The sequence below is a fragment of the Synchiropus splendidus genome, chromosome 10, assembly GCF_027744825.2.
Source record: "Synchiropus splendidus isolate RoL2022-P1 chromosome 10, RoL_Sspl_1.0, whole genome shotgun sequence".
Classification (NCBI taxonomy): Eukaryota; Metazoa; Chordata; class Actinopteri; order Syngnathiformes; family Callionymidae; genus Synchiropus; species Synchiropus splendidus.
In genome coordinates this window covers 244,588-263,490 of record NC_071343.1, presented here as the reverse complement: position 1 = coordinate 263,490, position 18,903 = coordinate 244,588, and the positions used below count along the sequence as shown (strand labels likewise).

General features: G+C 52.6%; 1 protein-coding gene across 13 annotated transcripts in view; it reads right to left on the bottom strand.

The window, feature by feature from the left end:
- The window catches only part of ttn.2 (titin, tandem duplicate 2), a 150,120-nt gene that overhangs the window by 81,309 nt on the left and 49,908 nt on the right, over window positions 1-18,903 (bottom strand). For 10 of the 13 annotated variants that reach the window (XM_053876224.1, XM_053876223.1, XM_053876225.1 and 7 more), the window contains 18 exons: window positions 18,746-18,802; window positions 18,577-18,651; window positions 18,409-18,480; window positions 16,947-18,107; window positions 16,526-16,810; window positions 16,327-16,416; window positions 14,215-14,298; window positions 5,413-5,469; window positions 5,200-5,289; window positions 4,429-4,476; window positions 2,601-4,202; window positions 2,268-2,318; window positions 1,796-2,191; window positions 1,451-1,729; window positions 950-1,219; window positions 745-884; window positions 558-684; window positions 27-293 (listed from right to left, as the gene is read on the bottom strand). In XM_053876224.1, coding sequence (XP_053732199.1) covers window positions 27-293; window positions 558-684; window positions 745-884; window positions 950-1,219; window positions 1,451-1,729; window positions 1,796-2,191; window positions 2,268-2,318; window positions 2,601-4,202; window positions 4,429-4,476; window positions 5,200-5,289; window positions 5,413-5,469; window positions 14,215-14,298; window positions 16,327-16,416; window positions 16,526-16,810; window positions 16,947-18,107; window positions 18,409-18,480; window positions 18,577-18,651; window positions 18,746-18,802 — 5,151 coding nt within the window. The remainder of the gene's footprint in view (window positions 1-26; window positions 294-557; window positions 685-744; window positions 885-949; window positions 1,220-1,450; window positions 1,730-1,795; window positions 2,192-2,267; window positions 2,319-2,600; window positions 4,203-4,428; window positions 4,477-5,199; window positions 5,290-5,412; window positions 5,470-14,214; window positions 14,299-16,326; window positions 16,417-16,525; window positions 16,811-16,946; window positions 18,108-18,408; window positions 18,481-18,576; window positions 18,652-18,745; window positions 18,803-18,903) is intronic. The other 3 variants (XM_053876235.1, XM_053876229.1, XM_053876234.1) reach the window with 3 other exon arrangements.

Below are 18,903 nucleotides of genomic sequence, written 5' to 3'. Positions count from 1 at the left end.
GTCCTGCTGTAGACCCCGGCACTTACCCTCCACCGTCAGTCTGGCGGTGGAGGTCTTCCCCAAGACCTCAATGGTATAGTCATCCTCGTCCTCAAACTCACAGCAGTTAATGATTAGCATGTGCTTCTTTCCATCATCGATGATGTCATACTTCTGGTCTGGGGTGATGATGTCAGCCCCTCTATACCACATGACCTTTAGGACATCCTTGGTGATGGAGCATTCAAACTTGGCCTGTTTCTTTTCAGGCACAGAAACGTCTCTCAGCGGGACAACAAAGCCCATCTCCATTTCTGGGTTGAAAAACGGAGACAAGCACAGAACATCAAGGGACAAGACGACAGAACGTGGGCAGACACAGGAACTTCAGCAGCTCCAGCAACACTGACATCTTCCACAAACGTTTCGTCCTCATCAGTCCATCTGGTGGCTGGTGCTCCTGAGCAGACGAGCTCGCACACGTGCAGACGGAACACATCAGGCGGCCCAGGCGCAAACACAAGCTGGGGCTGACCTCGAAACCCGCCGCACAGAGCCTCGCACACCAGCTGACTTACCTTTCACATTCAGCATGGCGCTGGTCACAGCGTTGAGGGCCTGGTAGGACACCTCGCCGGCCTGGTCCAGCTGGCAGTTCTTCAGAATCAGTCTTCGCACAGCACCTTCCATCAGGATTTCACACGTCTGTGGGACAACCTCGTGAGTGTGTGGACGCGACAGAGATCAGGACGGCAAAAGTCTTACTGGGGATCTTGTCAAAACCTCTCCTTTTAGCTTCCATTCGCCCGCGACATCTTCCTCGGAGATCTCCGTTTCAAAGGACGCATCTTCCTTCTCGACCACCTCAACGCTGGCAAGAGGCTTGAGGATCTCAGCCTCCCGCTCTGGAATCAATTCAGGAGATGTTGATAACAGTGTCAGAGGCAATGGGACATGTTGGCGTTCTCACCCCCGAGAGTCAGTTTGGCGGTGTAGACGCGCCCCTCCACCTCCAAGGCGTATTCTGCGACATCATCTGGCTGGCAGTTTTTGATGGTGAGAGTCAGCTCTTTGCCGTCTTCCTTCATCTCCACTTTGTCGGACGGAGTGAGCTCGGCTTCTCCTTTTAGCCACTTCCAGTTGGGAGTGTCCTTGAAGAGCTCACACTTGAACGTCGCAGCAGCCTTCGGCTTGACATGCTGGTCCCTCAGAGGCTTCACGATCCAGTCTTTTATTATCTCTGCACACAGAGAATGGATCGGGATTGGACACATTAGAGTCAGGAAGAAGCGCAAACAGATATCTGACGCCTCTGTGTCGAGCAGACTGAGCCTTGCTCCTTAGTGAGACTGAAACAGTGGCTTTGCTCGTGGTTCAGCGTGCTCTGTAGCCGCCCTGAAGTGCGAGTCATTCAGTCATGAGTCATCCCACGACGGCTTGTGCGTGTGTGCCAGCGACCCGGGACTCTTACCAATGACTTTGACGTTGGTTGCGGTCTTGACGTCCTCCTGGCCTGCAACCTCGCAGGTGTAAACGCCGGCGTCCTCCTCCGTGGAGTTCTGGACGGTCACTGCGTGCTGCATACCGATGATGTTGATCTGAATCTTACCAGCGGCCTTCTTCAGCACCTCGCCGTTTCTCTTCCACACCACGTCTCTTTCTTTGTTCAGCTCACAGGTCACGTACACCGGCTGGCCCTTGATGGCTGACGTCTCCTCCTCCAGCTCCTTCACCCACTTCACAGGCAGCTCTGCAGCAGGAGACCATGGCATTTCATTTCCACTTTTGGGCTGTGGCCTAAGGAGCCAGGTCCTACCTTCCACGATCAGCTTGGCCGTGCAGGAGATCTCCTTCCCGGCATTCTTGGCCACACAGGTATATTCACCGGTGTCGGACAGCTGCACGTCGATAATCGCCAGCTTGCGATCTTTGCCGTCAGAGGTAAACTTGTGCTTGGGGCTCTCACGCAGGTTGCTGCCATCCTTCATCCAGGACGTGATGGCTGTGGAAGGGGACACTTCGCACTCAAACACAGCAGAGGAACCAATGGACTCGGCCTCCTGCAGCACGATGTCTTGAATCTTCTTGATGAATTTCAGGGGAACAGCCTTAAGTTTGAAGCCGGCGAATGGCTCCTCCGGTGGTGAAGGGCCTTTGCCACCGGGCTTCAAGCCACGGCCCCGGCCTTCTCCTGGAGATGGGGTCTGCTTGGCTGGAAGACGAAGGGCGTCCGGTTTGTTCAACTGAAAAGGGCACTTGTTTTCACTGGCTTGTCAATCTCAACTTACGCTTGAGGCCCCGGCCTCGGCCGCGTCCCGCCTCCTCGGCTGGTTGGCCCTCTGTGAGAAAGATGGGAGAGCTCAATAGATCTCAACGGTCAGTGTGATTGGATTTTGACGGGCGCACGACTGCGGAATTGAACGATGAAAATGACCCGAACAGTATGAAGACAAACAAACGCACGCACTTGGACTGACACGACACAAAGAAGAGACGAAGAGGAGGACAGCGATGAAGAGGAGGCTCTGTCACACTTAGATGATGAGGGAGATTAAATGGAGGCATGGCGATGGGTGTTATTCAGGGCATGACGTTTGTCCAGGTCAGGTCCCGTGTCTCACCTCTCCTGGTCATCCCAGGCACCTCCAGAGCACCATCTTCCCCTTCATCAGTGGGAACCAGTTCCCAGCCCCAAGCCTCCTCCTCCTCCTCCTCCTCCCCGTCCTCTGCCCTGTCAAACTGCTCCTGGGAGACTTCCTCCTCTGGCTGGGTGTCAATCTTTTTCATCTGCACAGCTCCCGGAGAAACCTCCCTCATCACCGGAATCTTCTCCCCATCCGGCTTAGGTGGCTCCTCAGGAGAAGGTTTCTTGGGAACTTTTTTCAGAGTAATGGCTTCGATGGAATCTTTGGGGGACACAGGCTTGGGGATCTTTTTGAGCTTGTCCACGCTGAGTTTTCTCTCAACAGGCTCTGCTTCTTTCAGCTTCTCAACTTTAGGAGACGGTGTCTTTTTCAGTTCTACCTTCTTCAATTGCTCCATGGGTTTCGAAACAACCTCTTCTTTGGCTTCTTTTGGTTTTGGGGTGACTACCTTCTTCAGCTTAAGGGCCTTTGGTTCTTCAGGAACCTTCTCGGTTCTCTTTATGGGCTCAGCACTGGGCCGAGGGATTTTGTCAGTTGGACAAGGTTCTTCTGCTTTCGCCTTCTCTAGTTCTTTTCCAGGAGCCACGGGTGTCTCAGGGGCTTTCAGTCTGACTTCTGGCACATGACCTCTTGGCTTCTCTTCTGGACATGTGCGAGGGTGAAACGAGACAGCGGCTGGCTCTCGCACACTGTCTTTTGCTGGTTCTCTCTCTGGTTCCTCATAGTCTTTCTGAGGTTCAGGAACTGGTTTCAGTTTGACGGTCTCTGCCGCTTGTTCTTGTGTAGGGATTCTCTTCACTTTGGCGTCAACACTGACATCGATCGGCTCTTTGCCTGGAGTTTTCTTCTCAGCGACCGGTTTTGATATTTCAGCCTGCATCTCCTTCTCCTCCAGTGGAGCCTTTTGTTTTCTGGCAGGTTCCTTTGGCACCAAATCATGTGGCGTTCTGTCGCCCCTTTGGAATGCCATAGTGTCTTTATCTGGTCTCTCCTTCTTGTCCTTCTCTGGTTCTTCTTCTGGCTTCTGTGGCCTCTGGAAAGGTTTCAACTTAACAACTTCTGGTTCAATGTCATCTGAAGGGAGCTTCTTGACCTTTTTCAATGCCACACCGGCAGTCTCCACTTCTCCCGGCTTTGGGGCTTTGGGAGCTTTCTTCAAGGAAACCTGGTCTTCTGGTTTTTCAGCCGGTGGAAGGCCTTTCTGCCGTGCCCAAGAGTCTTTGGGACCTTCTTTCTTTTCTTCCTGTCTGGCTGTTAGGACCTCAGGTTTCTTGACAGTTTCAGCTCTCTCCCTGGGTTGCATCTCCTCAGCAGTTCTCCGGGTGGCAACAACCATCTGAAAGGTCTCTTCTTCGTGCACAAGCTCTTCTACGTTAAACACAGTGGTCTTGGTGACTGCCTGAGGCTTCTCCTCCTTTGCTGCCTCTTTGGGAGTGACTGACGGAATCTTCTTCAGTTGGACAGTCTGCTGCTCCTCTTCCACTTCCCTTGTCACTCTAGTGGTTTTCCTCAAGGTGGGAATCTCAAAGGTCCCTCCCTCATCCACCTCATCTTTACCTTTTTTGGGAAGAGCCAGTTCTGAGGCAGCAAACAGGAGGTGTTACAGGACGACACCACAAAACAGTAACACGTGGATAGAAAGCACAGGCGCGTCTGACACAAAAATCATCTCAACATGCAAGAAGACAGCAACGACGCGTGCCCTTGCCGATGTCAGACCCTCGTTGGACATCATGAAGGTCATCGTGTCAAAAGAATTGAGAACAACATTTATCAACAAAGTTGCAGTAAGAGTGAGTCCTACCTTTCTTCACGCCGCCAGGTGCCTGGACAGGTTCCTTGGTCTCACCTACTGCAAGAGAATAACATCAAAGGTGAGTGACATCATCGATTCAGGTTAAATGGGGTGGAAGGTGAGAAATTAAGTTGATGCTGTTGGTCTCATGACAACACCAAAGCAGACACCAACACGGCAGGAGAAGGACCACAGACCAAACAGAACACCAGAGAAACAGAACACAGAAGGGACTGAACCATGATGCGACGGAACACAAAAGGGACGAAACACAGAAGGGACGGAACACAGGAGGGACGGAACACAGAAGGGACAGAACACAGGAGGGACGGAACACAGGAGGGACGGAACACAGAAGGGACGGAACCATGATGCGACGGAACACAGGAGGGACGGAACACAGAAGGGACGAAACACAGGAGTGACGGAACACAGAAGGGACGAAACACAGAAGGGACGAAACACAGAAGGGATGGATCACAGAAGGGACGGAACACAAAAGGGACGGAACACAAAAGGGACGGAACACAGAAGGGACGAAACACAGAAGTGATGGAAAAAGATTCAACGGAACACAGGAGGGATGGAACACAGAAGGGACGGAACACAGACGGGACGGAACACAGGAGGGACGGAACACAGGAGGGACGGAATAAAGATATAACAAAACGCAGAAGTGATGCATCAAACAGAGCGGAAGACAGAATTAGCAGTTGTGATTCTGCTGAGGGGCTTCACAGCTTGTGGTGCCTCTGTTCTCAGTGTTTCGGGCTGAAATACCTTGCTTGGAATCAGGAGGACTCGTCTTCCTTTCTACTTTTGTCGTTTTGTCTTCAGGGACTTTGGAGACTTTGTCAGCAGCTCTGACTTCTTGAACAACAAGTAAGCCAGTAAGTCAGCGGAGTGTGTGGCACATTACTGAACTCAGAGAACTAAAGAGCAGCATTCAACAAGTCAAGAAGGTCTGGAGAGTGTGAGAGTGAAGTGAGGTACCTTCTGTCCCAGCGGCAGGTTTCACTGGTGCCACTTTGTCCAGCGCGGGCACAGGTTCTTTGGAAGAGCATTTTGACAGAGTTACAGTCTGACACTTGCACATGTGACACTCCAGCATGCCCGGACAAGTTCCACAGACAGGCCACGAGATCACATTCATGACATCAAGGTTAATAGAAGGAAAGGCACAGGAACACATGGTTGACAGGACAGGTTGTGAGAAAAAAAGAGGTTTTCTGATTGGACGCTTCTCCAGACAAGTGCCCAAACACAATGGGTGCGGTGACATGGCGTTCTCCCGAAAAGAGTGATACAGACGATGAGTGCACATCAACTGCTGGAGAGACTACCTATGACGAGTTCTCCTCCAGGTCCTCCAGACAAAAGCCCGGGCCCTACAAAAGACAGAGGTCCAGAAGCTCCCGGCGACTTGATGTCGAGGTCCTCAGTTCCTGTGTGAGCGGATACGCCCACGCTCCGCTCGACAACAGGGATGTTGGACACCAGAGGGGCGATAGACTCCTCCATGTCGACCCAGCGCCCCTCTGCTCCCCTCACTGTCGGTGGATCTGTTACTGACGGTTCGCTGCTGGCTTCAACAGGGCTGGGAATCCCCTCCAGGCTACTTGCTGCTGATACAAATGCGATTTCACCTCCTGCCTGAACCTCACCTCTGTGGAGTAAGGTCTTACTCCCCACAGTCTCTGCAGCATCTTCTGCTCCCTTCTCTGTCTGCATCTCCTCTGACACTTTATCACAAAGTCCGTCAGACCCTGAAGGTTTGACGTCTTTCACCTCTTCACTGTTGGGCCTTGCAGAAGTCACTAGTGAGTCAAGTTTGGTGTCAGCATGCTCTCTGTGTTCGCTCTGTCTTTGTTCCTCAGAGATATCAGCCATCGACTCTTCACTCTCTTCCACTGTCCAGTCATTCTTTACAACGTCATCTGGCAGTTCCATTACAATGATGTCTGTGCCCTTGAGGTCCAGATCTGCTGTGGTCACCTGAGCTGCGTTTGCACGTCTGGACTCTTTCAACACAGATTGATCTCGAGCCTCATCTGCTGCACCTACGAGATGCTCCTCTGACGACGTGGTGTCCATCGTAACACGCAGAGGTCTTCTCTCCGCCTTCTTCACGGGCGACAACAGAGGAATGAAAGGCCCCAGCTCTTCTCTGACTCTGGTCGTCTTTGACTGAACTTCAACTACGGACTTGCTCTCCTCTGGACTCTCCATCAGTGACTCACCTTCATGCGTCTTCTTCTGGTGTGGCAGGACACCTGCTGGGATCTCAGTCTCAGACAACTTTGCCACCTGCCTGTGAGTCGTCTGTCTGACATTTGGCTCAACAGATGGCGAATCGTCTGCTGCGTGTTCCTCTGCTGGATACATGAAGTCAACTTCCTCTGGCGTCTCCAGATCACATGTCCTCACCGCATGGTCCTGTAGAGATGGTGTCTCCTCAGGAGCCTGACCAGAGCTGCCTGGACTTCTGTCTGACCGAACAGCTTCACCTGAAACATCTGGGTGTTGCGCCGATGGGACTTTCATCCGTGGATCCTTCTTTGCTTCTGTTCCCTGAGCCAGGTGACCGGATCTGACAGACGTCCTTGGTCCTGAAGTTGTGGCCACAATATCGAGAAATGACGCGAGACGCTCAACTGGAGAAGCTTCTACCAGCTCATGCATCATTTCTGTCCCGGCAACAGCTCCACCTGCAGGGAAGGAGCAGGGAAGTTTGCGCCAGGGTCTTTGGACCTTCTCAGGCTCCTCCACTGAGGCAGAGCTTCCTGAAGCACCAGACCACACAGCTCCTGCTCCACTCTCTCCACTGACTTCTCTGACTACTTCTTGAGAAGAAGGTGCAGCAACATACGCGTGAGCCAGAACCTCTGCAGGAGAAGAGTCTGCACCAGCCGGAAGCTTCCCTTCAGCTGGAGCGATCGCTGCAGTTTCATCCAACCGTTCTGCTCTTTTGACTGACGACACCTTCAAGAGTCTTTTGTCTTTCTTTCTCTTTGCTGCTTGTCCAGCTTCACCGATTCGCTGGTCTAACAGCAGAAGATCTTTGCTGCCTCTTTCTGGAGAGTATGAAGACTCCTCCTCCAGTTCTGCCTCGAGAATCCGAGTTCTTTGAGGAAGGTCATGTTTGACACTTGATCTCTCAACAGATACCAGTGCTGGTTTTTCATCCTTGCTCAGGGATGGCTGCTCTGCAGGCTCAATTTCTACTTTCTTTCGACCACTTTCAGCAGCATATTGGGACCAAGGTTCCGTGCTGGTCATGAAATGGGTGCAAGCTGATGTTCTTGACCTAGCTTCAGTAACCCTTGGCTCCTCGGGTTCAGAAAACTTCAGCTGACTCGGACTATGGCGCCGACCTGTCTGCTCCATTTGGGCAATGACTTTGTTGGGTTCTTCCTGCCAAGCTGCAGACATGTTGTCCTCTGATGTGGGAGACGCTCTGAAGGTCTGGACTTTGAGCTGGTCTCGCTCCACTGTGACTTGTTGTGCTTTTGGATGTGAAACTTCAGCAGGTGACAGGACCCGAACAAATGCTGCTTCAGTGCATCCTTTTTTGTTGGGCAATAGTGTGAGTCTCTCTCCAGCGGTGGGAAACATGTGCAGGCTCCTCGACGTTGCGTCTTGAGCCTGTGAGGAACTTGGCTCACTGCTCTCATGTGCCAACAGAATCGGATCATCTGGAGCAAAACAGGATTTCCTGTTGGCGGTTTGATGCCTGGATAACCCTGACTGTTGGGTTTCAGCTTGAAGAGACTCATCCCTGACTCCAAGCAAGTCCCTGGCAGCTGGAGCTTCAGTTTCAGTTCCGCCCTGGTGCTCCTGTTGCGTCTCACAGACTTCCTCCTCACTGGCGACCAAAACCCCTCCGCCTTTCTTTGGGACCTCTCCAGCAACAACATGCCTTCGTATATTCTTTCCTGTCTCACCTGCACTCACACGTCCACCTCCAGTTTGGATCTGTGTTGCAGATGTTTGTCCTCTCTCATCTTCAAACTTGTCTGACTTCTTCATAGGGCTATTAGTTTTGGAGGAACTCAGTCCACCAAAGCCAGGGCAGACGTCCGAGGTGTCGAAGACCTGACTTTCTCCGGTCTGCAGTTGGACAGATGTGGGCTCATGTCGACGTTCGTCTAAAGCTGGAACGCGCTCAGCTACATATGTGCTCTTTCCTCTTTCCCTCTCGCTGAGCCTGACATCACCAGCCTCGGCAGAGGCATCTCTGACTGTTGGGTGCGTCCGGGAGCTTGGACACGTTGCGCTGCTCTTCTCTGGCAGGGGGTCGGCACACGTGCGAGCAGCGCCTGCGTCCACCCCGCCGCAGGTTGGGGCAGATACTTCAGGGTGCACTGCTGTTGACTTGTTCTCCCAGCAGCACATCTCTGTTGGGAGAACAGCATCAGCCGGTCTCAGGTCCGATTCCGTCTCTGTCCCCTTCTCAGACGATGAGCTGCCCACTGAGGGGTTTGATGCTGTAAGTGTCTTTTCAAGAAGCAAAGGAGCTGTTTGTGAACTTGCTGACTCAGTGGCAGGATTTGGATTGGTTCCCTGCCGTTCAGCACCTCGCTTCACCACCAGTGCTGGAGCCCAGTCGCTCCTCTCCACAGCTCTTCTGTCCAGGTCTGCTGTCAATGCTTGAGCAGGTACTAGCTCGGCCTGTCGTGTCAAACTATCTCCTGGTTGCTCTGATGAAGCAGCTGCCTCGTTCTTCACTTGCAATTCTGCAAGTGATTGAGTCTTTTCTTTGCCGCCTTCCACCTGCAGGTCTTCAGGTCCATGACCACGTCTTTGTCTCCAACTGATAGAGTTGCTTTTGACGATGGTCTGGGCAAGTGAAGGAGAACTTTTCTGATCATGACCTTCAGGAGGCTCCCATTCCAACATTTCCCTGAGCACTTTTGGATCAGGTTCTCTCGCTGTTCTCTGACCTTTGCCCTTGAGGTCCAGATCTGCTGTGGTCACCTGAGCTGCGTTTGCACGTCTGGACTCTTTCAACACAGATTGATCTCGAGCCTCATCTGCTGCACCTACGAGATGCTCCTCTGACGACGTGGTGTCCATCGTAACACGCAGAGGTCTTCTCTCCGCCTTCTTCACGGGCGACAACAGAGGAATGAAAGGCCCCAGCTCTTCTCTGACTCTGGTCGTCTTTGACTGAACTTCAACTACGGACTTGCTCTCCTCTGGACTCTCCATCAGTGACTCACCTTCATGCGTCTTCTTCTGGTGTGGCAGGACACCTGCTGGGATCTCAGTCTCAGACAACTTTGCCACCTGCCTGTGAGTCGTCTGTCTGACATTTGGCTCAACAGATGGCAAATCGTCTGCTGCGTGTTCCTCTGCTGGATACATGAAGTCAACTTCCTCTGGCGTCTCCAGATCACATGTCCTCACCGCATGGTCCTGTAGAGATGGTGTCTCCTCAGGAGCCTGACCAGAGCTGCCTGGACTTCTGTCTGACCGAACAGCTTCACCTGAAACATCTGGGTGTTGCGCCGATGGGACTTTCATCCGTGGATCCTTCTTTGCTTCTGTTCCCTGAGCCAGGTGACCGGATCTGACAGACGTCCTTGGTCCTGAAGTTGTGGCCACAATATCGAGAAATGACGCGAGACGCTCAACTGGAGAAGCTTCTACCAGCTCATGCATCATTTCTGTCCCGGCAACAGCTCCACCTGCAGGGAAGGAGCAGGGAAGTTTGCGCCAGGGTCTTTGGACCTTCTCAGGCTCCTCCACTGAGGCAGAGCTTCCTGAAGCACCAGACCACACAGCTCCTGCTCCACTCTCTCCACTGACTTCTCTGACTACTTCTTGAGAAGAAGGTGCAGCAACATACGCGTGAGCCAGAACCTCTGCAGGAGAAGAGTCTGCACCAGCCGGAAGCTTCCCTTCAGCTGGAGCGATCGCTGCAGTTTCATCCAACCGTTCTGCTTTTTTGACTGACGACACCTTCAAGAGTCTTTTGTCTTTCTTTCTCTTTGCTGCTTGTCCAGCTTCACCGATTCGCTGGTCTAACAGCAGAAGATCTTTGCTGCCTCTTTCTGGAGAGTATGAAGACTCCTCCTCCAGTTCTGCCTCGAGAATCCGAGTTCTTTGAGGAAGGTCATGTTTGACACTTGATCTCTCAACAGATACCAGTGCTGGTTTTTCATCCTTGCTCAGGGATGGCTGCTCTGCAGGCTCAATTTCTACTTTCTTTCGACCACTTTCAGCAGCATATTGGGACCAAGGTTCCGTGCTGGTCATGAAATGGGTGCAAGCTGATGTTCTTGACCTAGCTTCAGTAACCCTTGGCTCCTCGGGTTCAGAAAACTTCAGCTGACTCGGACTATGGCGCCGACCTGTCTGCTCCATTTGGGCAATGACTTTGTTGGGTTCTTCCTGCCAAGCTGCAGACATGTTGTCCTCTGATGTGGGAGACGCTCTGAAGGTCTGGACTTTGAGCTGGTCTCGCTCCACTGTGACTTGTTGTGCTTTTGGATGTGAAACTTCAGCAGGTGACAGGACCCGAACAAATGCTGCTTCAGTGCATCCTTTTTTGTTGGGCAATAGTGTGAGTCTCTCTCCAGCGGTGGGAAACATGTGCAGGCTCCTCGACGTTGCGTCTTGAGCCTGTGAGGAACTTGGCTCACTGCTCTCATGTGCCAACAGAATCGGATCATCTGGAGCAAAACAGGATTTCCTGTTGGCGGTTTGATGCCTGGATAACCCTGACTGTTGGGTTTCAGCTTGAAGAGACTCATCCCTGACTCCAAGCAAGTCCCTGGCAGCTGGAGCTTCAGTTTCAGTTCCGCCCTGGTGCTCCTGTTGCGTCTCACAGACTTCCTCCTCACTGGCGACCAAAACCCCTCCGCCTTTCTTTGGGACCTCTCCAGCAACAACATGCCTTCGTATATTCTTTCCTGTCTCACCTGCACTCACACGTCCACCTCCAGTTTGGATCTGTGTTGCAGATGTTTGTCCTCTCTCATCTTCAAACTTGTCTGACTTCTTCATAGGGCTATTAGTTTTGGAGGAACTCAGTCCACCAAAGCCAGGGCAGACGTCCGAGGTGTCGAAGACCTGACTTTCTCCGGTCTGCAGTTGGACAGATGTGGGCTCATGTCGACGTTCGTCTAAAGCTGGAACGCGCTCAGCTACATATGTGCTCTTTCCTCTTTCCCTCTCGCTGAGCCTGACATCACCAGCCTCGGCAGAGGCATCTCTGACTGTTGGGTGCGTCCGGGAGCTTGGACACGTTGCGCTGCTCTTCTCTGGCAGGGGGTCGGCACACGTGCGAGCAGCGCCTGCGTCCACCCCGCCGCAGGTTGGGGCAGATACTTCAGGGTGCACTGCTGTTGACTTGTTCTCCCAGCAGCACATCTCTGTTGGGAGAACAGCATCAGCCGGTCTCAGGTCCGATTCCGTCTCTGTCCCCTTCTCAGACGATGAGCTGCCCACTGAGGGGTTTGATGCTGTAAGTGTCTTTTCAAGAAGCAAAGGAGCTGTTTGTGAACTTGCTGACTCAGTGGCAGGATTTGGATTGGTTCCCTGCCGTTCAGCACCTCGCTTCACCACCAGTGCTGGAGCCCAGTCGCTCCTCTCCACAGCTCTTCTGTCCAGGTCTGCTGTCAATGCTTGAGCAGGTACTAGCTCGGCCTGTCGTGTCAAACTATCTCCTGGTTGCTCTGATGAAGCAGCTGCCTCGTTCTTCACTTGCAATTCTGCAAGTGATTGAGTCTTTTCTTTGCCGCCTTCCACCTGCAGGTCTTCAGGTCCATGACCACGTCTTTGTCTCCAACTGATAGAGTTGCTTTTGACGATGGTCTGGGCAAGTGAAGGAGAACTTTTCTGATCATGACCTTCAGGAGGCTCCCATTCCAACATTTCCCTGAGCACTTTTGGATCAGGTTCTCTCGCTGTTCTCTGACCTTTGCCCTTGAGGTCCAGATCTGCTGTGGTCACCTGAGCTGCGTTTGCACGTCTGGACTCTTTCAACACAGATTGATCTCGAGCCTCATCTGCTGCACCTACGAGATGCTCCTCTGACGACGTGGTGTCCATCGTAACACGCAGAGGTCTTCTCTCCGCCTTCTTCACGGGCGACAACAGAGGAATGAAAGGCCCCAGCTCTTCTCTGACTCTGGTCGTCTTTGACTGAACTTCAACTACGGACTTGCTCTCCTCTGGACTCTCCATCAGTGACTCACCTTCATGCGTCTTCTTCTGGTGTGGCAGGACACCTGCTGGGATCTCAGTCTCAGACAACTTTGCCACCTGCCTGTGAGTCGTCTGTCTGACATTTGGCTCAACAGATGGCGAATCGTCTGCTGCGTGTTCCTCTGCTGGATACATGAAGTCAACTTCCTCTGGCGTCTCCAGATCACATGTCCTCACCGCATGGTCCTGTAGAGATGGTGTCTCCTCAGGAGCCTGACCAGAGCTGCCTGGACTTCTGTCTGACCGAACAGCTTCACCTGAAACATCTGGGTGTTGCGCCGATGGGACTTTCATCCGTGGATCCTTCTTTGCTTCTGTTCCCTGAGCCAGGTGACCGGATCTGACAGACGTCCTTGGTCCTGAAGTTGTGGCCACAATATCGAGAAATGACGCGAGACGCTCAACTGGAGAAGCTTCTACCAGCTCATGCATCATTTCTGTCCCGGCAACAGCTCCACCTGCAGGGAAGGAGCAGGGAAGTTTGCGCCAGGGTCTTTGGACCTTCTCAGGCTCCTCCACTGAGGCAGAGCTTCCTGAAGCACCAGACCACACAGCGCTTTGAACTTCTGCCTCTTCAGAGAGATGAACTGCACAGAGCTCATCTTTGACCTTTGGTGGCATTTCACTCGCCAGTTTGTGTTTGAGGTCCTCTCGTTCGCCCGAGGACTCGTAGGCCGTGACCACTTGTTCGAAAATCTTTTTCTGTGATGGTGCATCATGCAAAGGTATCGTTGGACCACCATCTTTGAACGACACATCTGCTTCACGCATTTCAGGGGAGTCCTGATCCAGTTCACCTTTGACTCCTCCCGAGTCTGGTTTGACACATTTAATGCCTAATCCAGAGCCCACCACATCCATCGTTGGCATGGCTGAACTCTTCTCGACCTCCTGAGACTCAAAGAGGACCAGTGCTGAAGCGTCAGGGGAGGTCTTTCCCTCTTCCATCACTTTGCTTCGCTGTTGCTTTGAATGCTTTTCTGGGTCCAGTTCCCTTTTGTCTTGGGTCGAGTCCAGCGCAGCACATTGACCTAATGAAGTGATTCCTGTTGCCTCCCTGCCATCTGTCTCAGTGTGTTCGTGCTGTTCCACCTGCTGGGTCAGCGGAGCGTCAGATGAAACCTGCAAGGGCTCTCTCTGTTCTTCACAAGCAGTGAAAGAAACAGGAGGTTGAGAAGGTCCTTTGGTCTGGTTAGTTCTGTCACACGTGTTAACTGCGTTCCTATTGGATGTTCCTCCAAGGTTTGGCCTGACTGCTGGGGAACCGTCAGTAACAGATGGCTCACCAACTCCAGCTTTCCTTCCCAGACTAACGTCTGCTCTAGATAGCGGTGCTTGTTCACCGGCACCTTGAGAGGAAGATTGTCGGAGCGGTGTAAGAGAAAGCACCATGTGGTGGTGCCAAGAGATTAGGAAAAGACAGACAGAGAGGTTAGGATTCAAACCGCGCACCATGGAATCTGTGCGCGGTCTCTCTCCACCATAAATATGGCTGCCTCCTCATTCAGCACAAGACTTCATGACGCCAAGCAGCCATAGTTAAGGACAAGGAGATTCTGACTGCATTCTGGAATGTGGTACCTTGTCGAGCTGGCTCCTCTTTCGTTTCCATTTCAGGAGCTCCGGCAGTCCGTGCAGGGGTCTTCGGCATCTTTGTTTCGGGTTCTTCAAAGAATAAACAGGTGTCAGAGACAGGCAGAAAAACACCGTCCAACACGACAATAGAGGAAAAAAGAGGCCTCTGGAAACCGCAGGAGACAGCTTCTCCTCTGCCGTGCAGAATGTTTGGACGAAGAAAGACTGGATCCAAACGTGAAGACCATCAGTCCTAGTCTCCGCCATACCTCTGAAAGCTGCTCCTGAAGAGCTCCATGAAGCAGCTGGCCTTTGCACCTCAACACCGGCTGAGGAACCGTCGTCTTTCTTCGCTCTGAGCCGAATATCAGTCACTGGCTCATCAACAGAATGGATCCGCTCTTCGTTGTCTAACAGATGAGGTCCTGGCTGAGGGGGACGTTCAACCCTGGGCTCCTCACTTGCTTTGCCAGATACAGCTGTGGACTCAGGCGGGGCTTTCAGGACTTGGCTAGGGCTGGTGGAAGTCAGTCTCTCTGACGACTGCACTTGCATGGGATAATCTCGCACATCTGGATGGTCCTGGACCTCGTCTGCCTCTGTCCTCTCCCTGTCTTTCCCCACTTTCACCCCACTAGCTTGGACTTTCCTCATCGCCAACTGTCTGCTGGCGAGCTGTCGTCCAGGACTTACTGTTTGTTCCTCTACTGGCTTGGTTTCCTCAAGCTGCCCTGGCACGACTCGTGACTCGCTTGTTTCTTTGGGAACAGAAACTGTGCTTCTCTGCGCTGACTCTGTCTGCCTTTGCCCCAATATCCGACTCATCCCACAGGTCAGTGTTATGTGCTCTTGAGAATCCAGCTCTGGCAACTCCTGTCCTTCTTCGGCCCAAGAAACGTCCTCCATTGTACTGAGACTTTCCTGCTTCTTCCTAGTCTCTTCTCTCTGCTGAGCTTTGACTTCGCTTTCTCCTGTCGACGTTTAAGAAGGTTGAAGAACGGGCGTCATGCAGCGGCGCCAAGAAATGACAGCAAAACACAAAACAATCGTGGTTGTTAGCAAAGAGCCCAGTTTAGGTGCCCTGCGGGGACGATGAGATGATGGCACGCGGTTGATACCTTTGTCTGTGGACAGCACAGGAGCAGAGGTCTCCAGAGTCTTCCCTCGGATTGAGTCTTTTCAAGAGTCATCCATACGTGAGCCAAGAGGAGTTGGGGTTCAAAGAGAGATCAGATCATTAACACCAGGAGACGGAACAAGAGGTAGCAAAGTGGCGGCAGAGAAAAGAGCAACAGTTCGGTGCACTAGGACCGCCCACCGTCAGAGTCCAGACCATGACTCACCCAGCCGCCACAATGCTGCTTCAGACGCACTGTCAGTACTGACGTGAACAAGCTTGTTTGTACCTTGGGAGGTTTCCTCTGTTCCCACTTCAGAAACCGTCTTCAGGGGTTTCAAAACGTCTCCAGTCGTCTCTGTGTGACGCCTCTCGTCAGCCATTTTCTGAGGAACCTCCAGAGGCTTTTTGTCTGGCATTGTCCTCTTCTCCGGGATGTCTTCCTGAGCTGGACTCTTTGGAGTTCCTTCTGCTTGAGCTGGAGGTCTTTCAACCGTTGGCTCTGACACCACAGCACCATTAAAAGGTGTGGCTCCTGAGCCTTTAAGACGTTAGGACAAAGAGACATGCAAAGATGTGACTGAGGTGGACACAAGAGGGACGTGCTGGTGCACTGGTCAGCTCTGAACACACTCTGTGTTAGCTGCCACAACTACCAGCAGGTGGCGCCTTGGAACAGAGCCGCTCCGCACCCAAGGAACAAGCTAAAGCAGTACATGGTTGCTGCAGGAGCCACTGAGGCTGGACCAACAGGACTGCGATACCTTTCTCTCTCTTTTCTCCTGGAGGAACAACCACTGGTTTGAGCTGGGTCACCTTCTCCTGGACAGGAGCTGAAAACCAGTCACTAGAATTAGAGGCTGTGAGGTCAAAGACGGATCAAGAAAGATGAAGCACACTCTGACGAGTGAAAGTGTGGAGGCAGTGGCGACGGTTCTAAGGTTCTGGTTTAGTGGCTGATGATGGTGAGGATGGTGATGATGGTGATGAGCTTCAGGTACCTTCAGGGGCAGCAGGCTTCTTCAACTCCACCGTGCCTTTCCTCTGGGGGGGCAGCGGAGCTGTCACAGGCTCCTTCTTTGACGTCGCGTCTTAAAGACAACAGGGTGGTCAAACATTCATGGAGACCCAGATGATTTCCAAAGCCGTGTTCAGAGCTCCAACAAAAGAGCACACGGTCGCGTCCAAAATAACTGGTACCTTTCTTCTGACGCTCAGTAGATGCCACCTCCTCATGTTCGGGCACCTTTGGCAAAGGTTTTACAAATACCTCTTCTTCAGGTTTGCTCAGTGGCAGAGGTTCTGGCTTCAGCACTTTGGATTCTGGTTGTGGAGTAGGTTTGGCAGAAGGAGGAATCAAAGAAGGAGCTTCTGGATGGGTAATGATTGGCTCTGGTTTGGTCTCAGCAGATTCCAGTTCTTCTTCTGTTGCTGCTGGCTTTCCTTTGATGGCAGTATGCTCAGGTTTTGCCGCCTCCTCAGAGACTTAAAGCGATATTCAAGTAGACAGACAGGACTTAGACTTGCAGCTTAGATGAAAAGAGCTGATGGTCCAGCCTCACACTCACACACGCATGCACCAACATCAGAACATCAAGGCAGGAATAAGGACAAGGAATACCTTTTGGAGCCTCCCTCTTCGGTTCAACTGCAGGCTCCACTTTGGCTGGAGCACTGGGTTCTGGCTCAGCTTCAGGAACTGATATTGGTTTGGTCTCAGGCTCACGTGCCAACGTAGGTTTAGGTTCTGGTTCCACTTTGGAAGGTGGCGCCGGCTTTGGTTTGGGTTCAGGCTCGTCCTTAAGAGGTACAGGTTTTCGTTGGGCCTCTTCTATTGGCGCTGGAACGGGTTTTGGTTTAGGTTCCGGCTCGACTTTGGGAGCTGGGACCGGTTTAGGTTTGGGTTCCGGCTCGACTTTGGGAGCTGGGACTGGCTTTGCTTTGGGTTCCGGCTCGACTTTAGGAGATGGTACTGGTGTTGGTTTGGGTTGCGGCTCGACTTTAGGAGCTGGGACCGGTTTAGGTTTGGGTTCCGGCTCAACTTTAGGAGCTGGGACCGGCTTAGGTTTGGGTTCCGGCTCGACTTTAGGAGCTGGGACCGGCTTAGGTTTGGGTTCCGGCTCGACTTTAGGAGCTGGGACCGGCTTTGGTTTGGGTTCCGGCTCGACTTTAGGAGCTGGGACCAGCTTTGGTTTGGGTTCCGGCTCGACTTTAGGAGCTGGGACCGGCTTTGGTTTGGGTTCCGGCTCAACTTTGGGAGCTGGGACCGGCTTAGGTTTGGGTTCCGGCTCGACTTTGGGAGCTGGGACCGGCTTAGGTTTGGGTTCCGGCTCAACTTTAGGAGCTGGGACCAGCTTTGGTTTGGGTTCCGGCTCAACTTTAGGAGCTGGGACCAGCTTTGGTTTGGGTTCCGGCTCGACTTTGGGAGCTGGGACCGGCTTTGGTTTGGGTTCCGGCTCGACCTTAGGTGCTGGGACCGGCTTTGGTTTGGGTTCCGGCTCGACCTTAGGTGCTGGGACCGGCTTTGGTTTGGGTTCCGGCTCGACCTTAGGTGCTGGGACCGGCTTTGGTTTGGGTTCCGGCTCGACCTTAGGTGCTGGGACCGGCTTGGGTTCCGCATCTTCTTTCGGAATGGGAACAGCCCTTGGTTTGGGTTCTGGCTCTGCCTTAGCGGCTGGAAGAGGTTTAAGTATAGGTTCGGGTTCCTCTTTGGAAGCCTGCGCAAGTTTGTGCTTTGGTTCTGCTTTAGGTTTAGATTCAGGTTCTGGTTTGGCAGCAGGCTCTGGTGGTACCAGAAGACATTGGCTAGCATTAGTACAACATTGTTGAACAAGAGGAATCAAGAGGTGTGCTAAAGATTCCAGGCACTAGCACAGAAAATGAAGAGGGTGGTCTCAGGCACACACTCAGATGAAGATAGGTGTCTGGGACACACACTCAGACGATAAGGCTGGTCTCGGGCACACACACTCGGGTGAAGAGGAAGGTCTCTAGCAAACACACTCGGATGAAGATGGACATCACAGATGAAGCACAGGGACATGAAGAGGTGAGAGACTGTGAACCAAGCACTGGACAGGTACCTTTCTCCGGTAGTCCAGGCTTCTTGGGAGGTGGACTCGGAGCTTCTACTGGCTTTTTCCTCTCTGAGGGTTCTTTTAAGATACATTGAAATTGAAACACAAAATGGGTCAGACAACAGAGCAAAGGAGTGTTTGGGCCTAGAGAGGTAGAGAGAGCAACATCTCTACCTTCACGAGCTTCCTTCTTTTCAGGGGCTGAAACCACTGGAACCTTCTCATCCACCGGCATCTTCTCCTCTGGAGCTTCAAATGAAGGTGAGTCAATATCTAACATCATCCGCACGTGTGGCTTGTTCTTCACACGGGCTTGCTTGCACATGCCAGTGTATTTTGGTACCTTCAGGGGCGGGTGGCTCCTTGGCAGTGGGTGCCAGCTCTTCCTCCGCTTTGGGGACTTAAAAGACAGTTCAAGAGTTAGCTTCAGCAGGAACTCTATGTGCTACGTGCAAAGCCACGTTGCTTAGCAGAAGATGGACGAGACACACAGAGGGACTC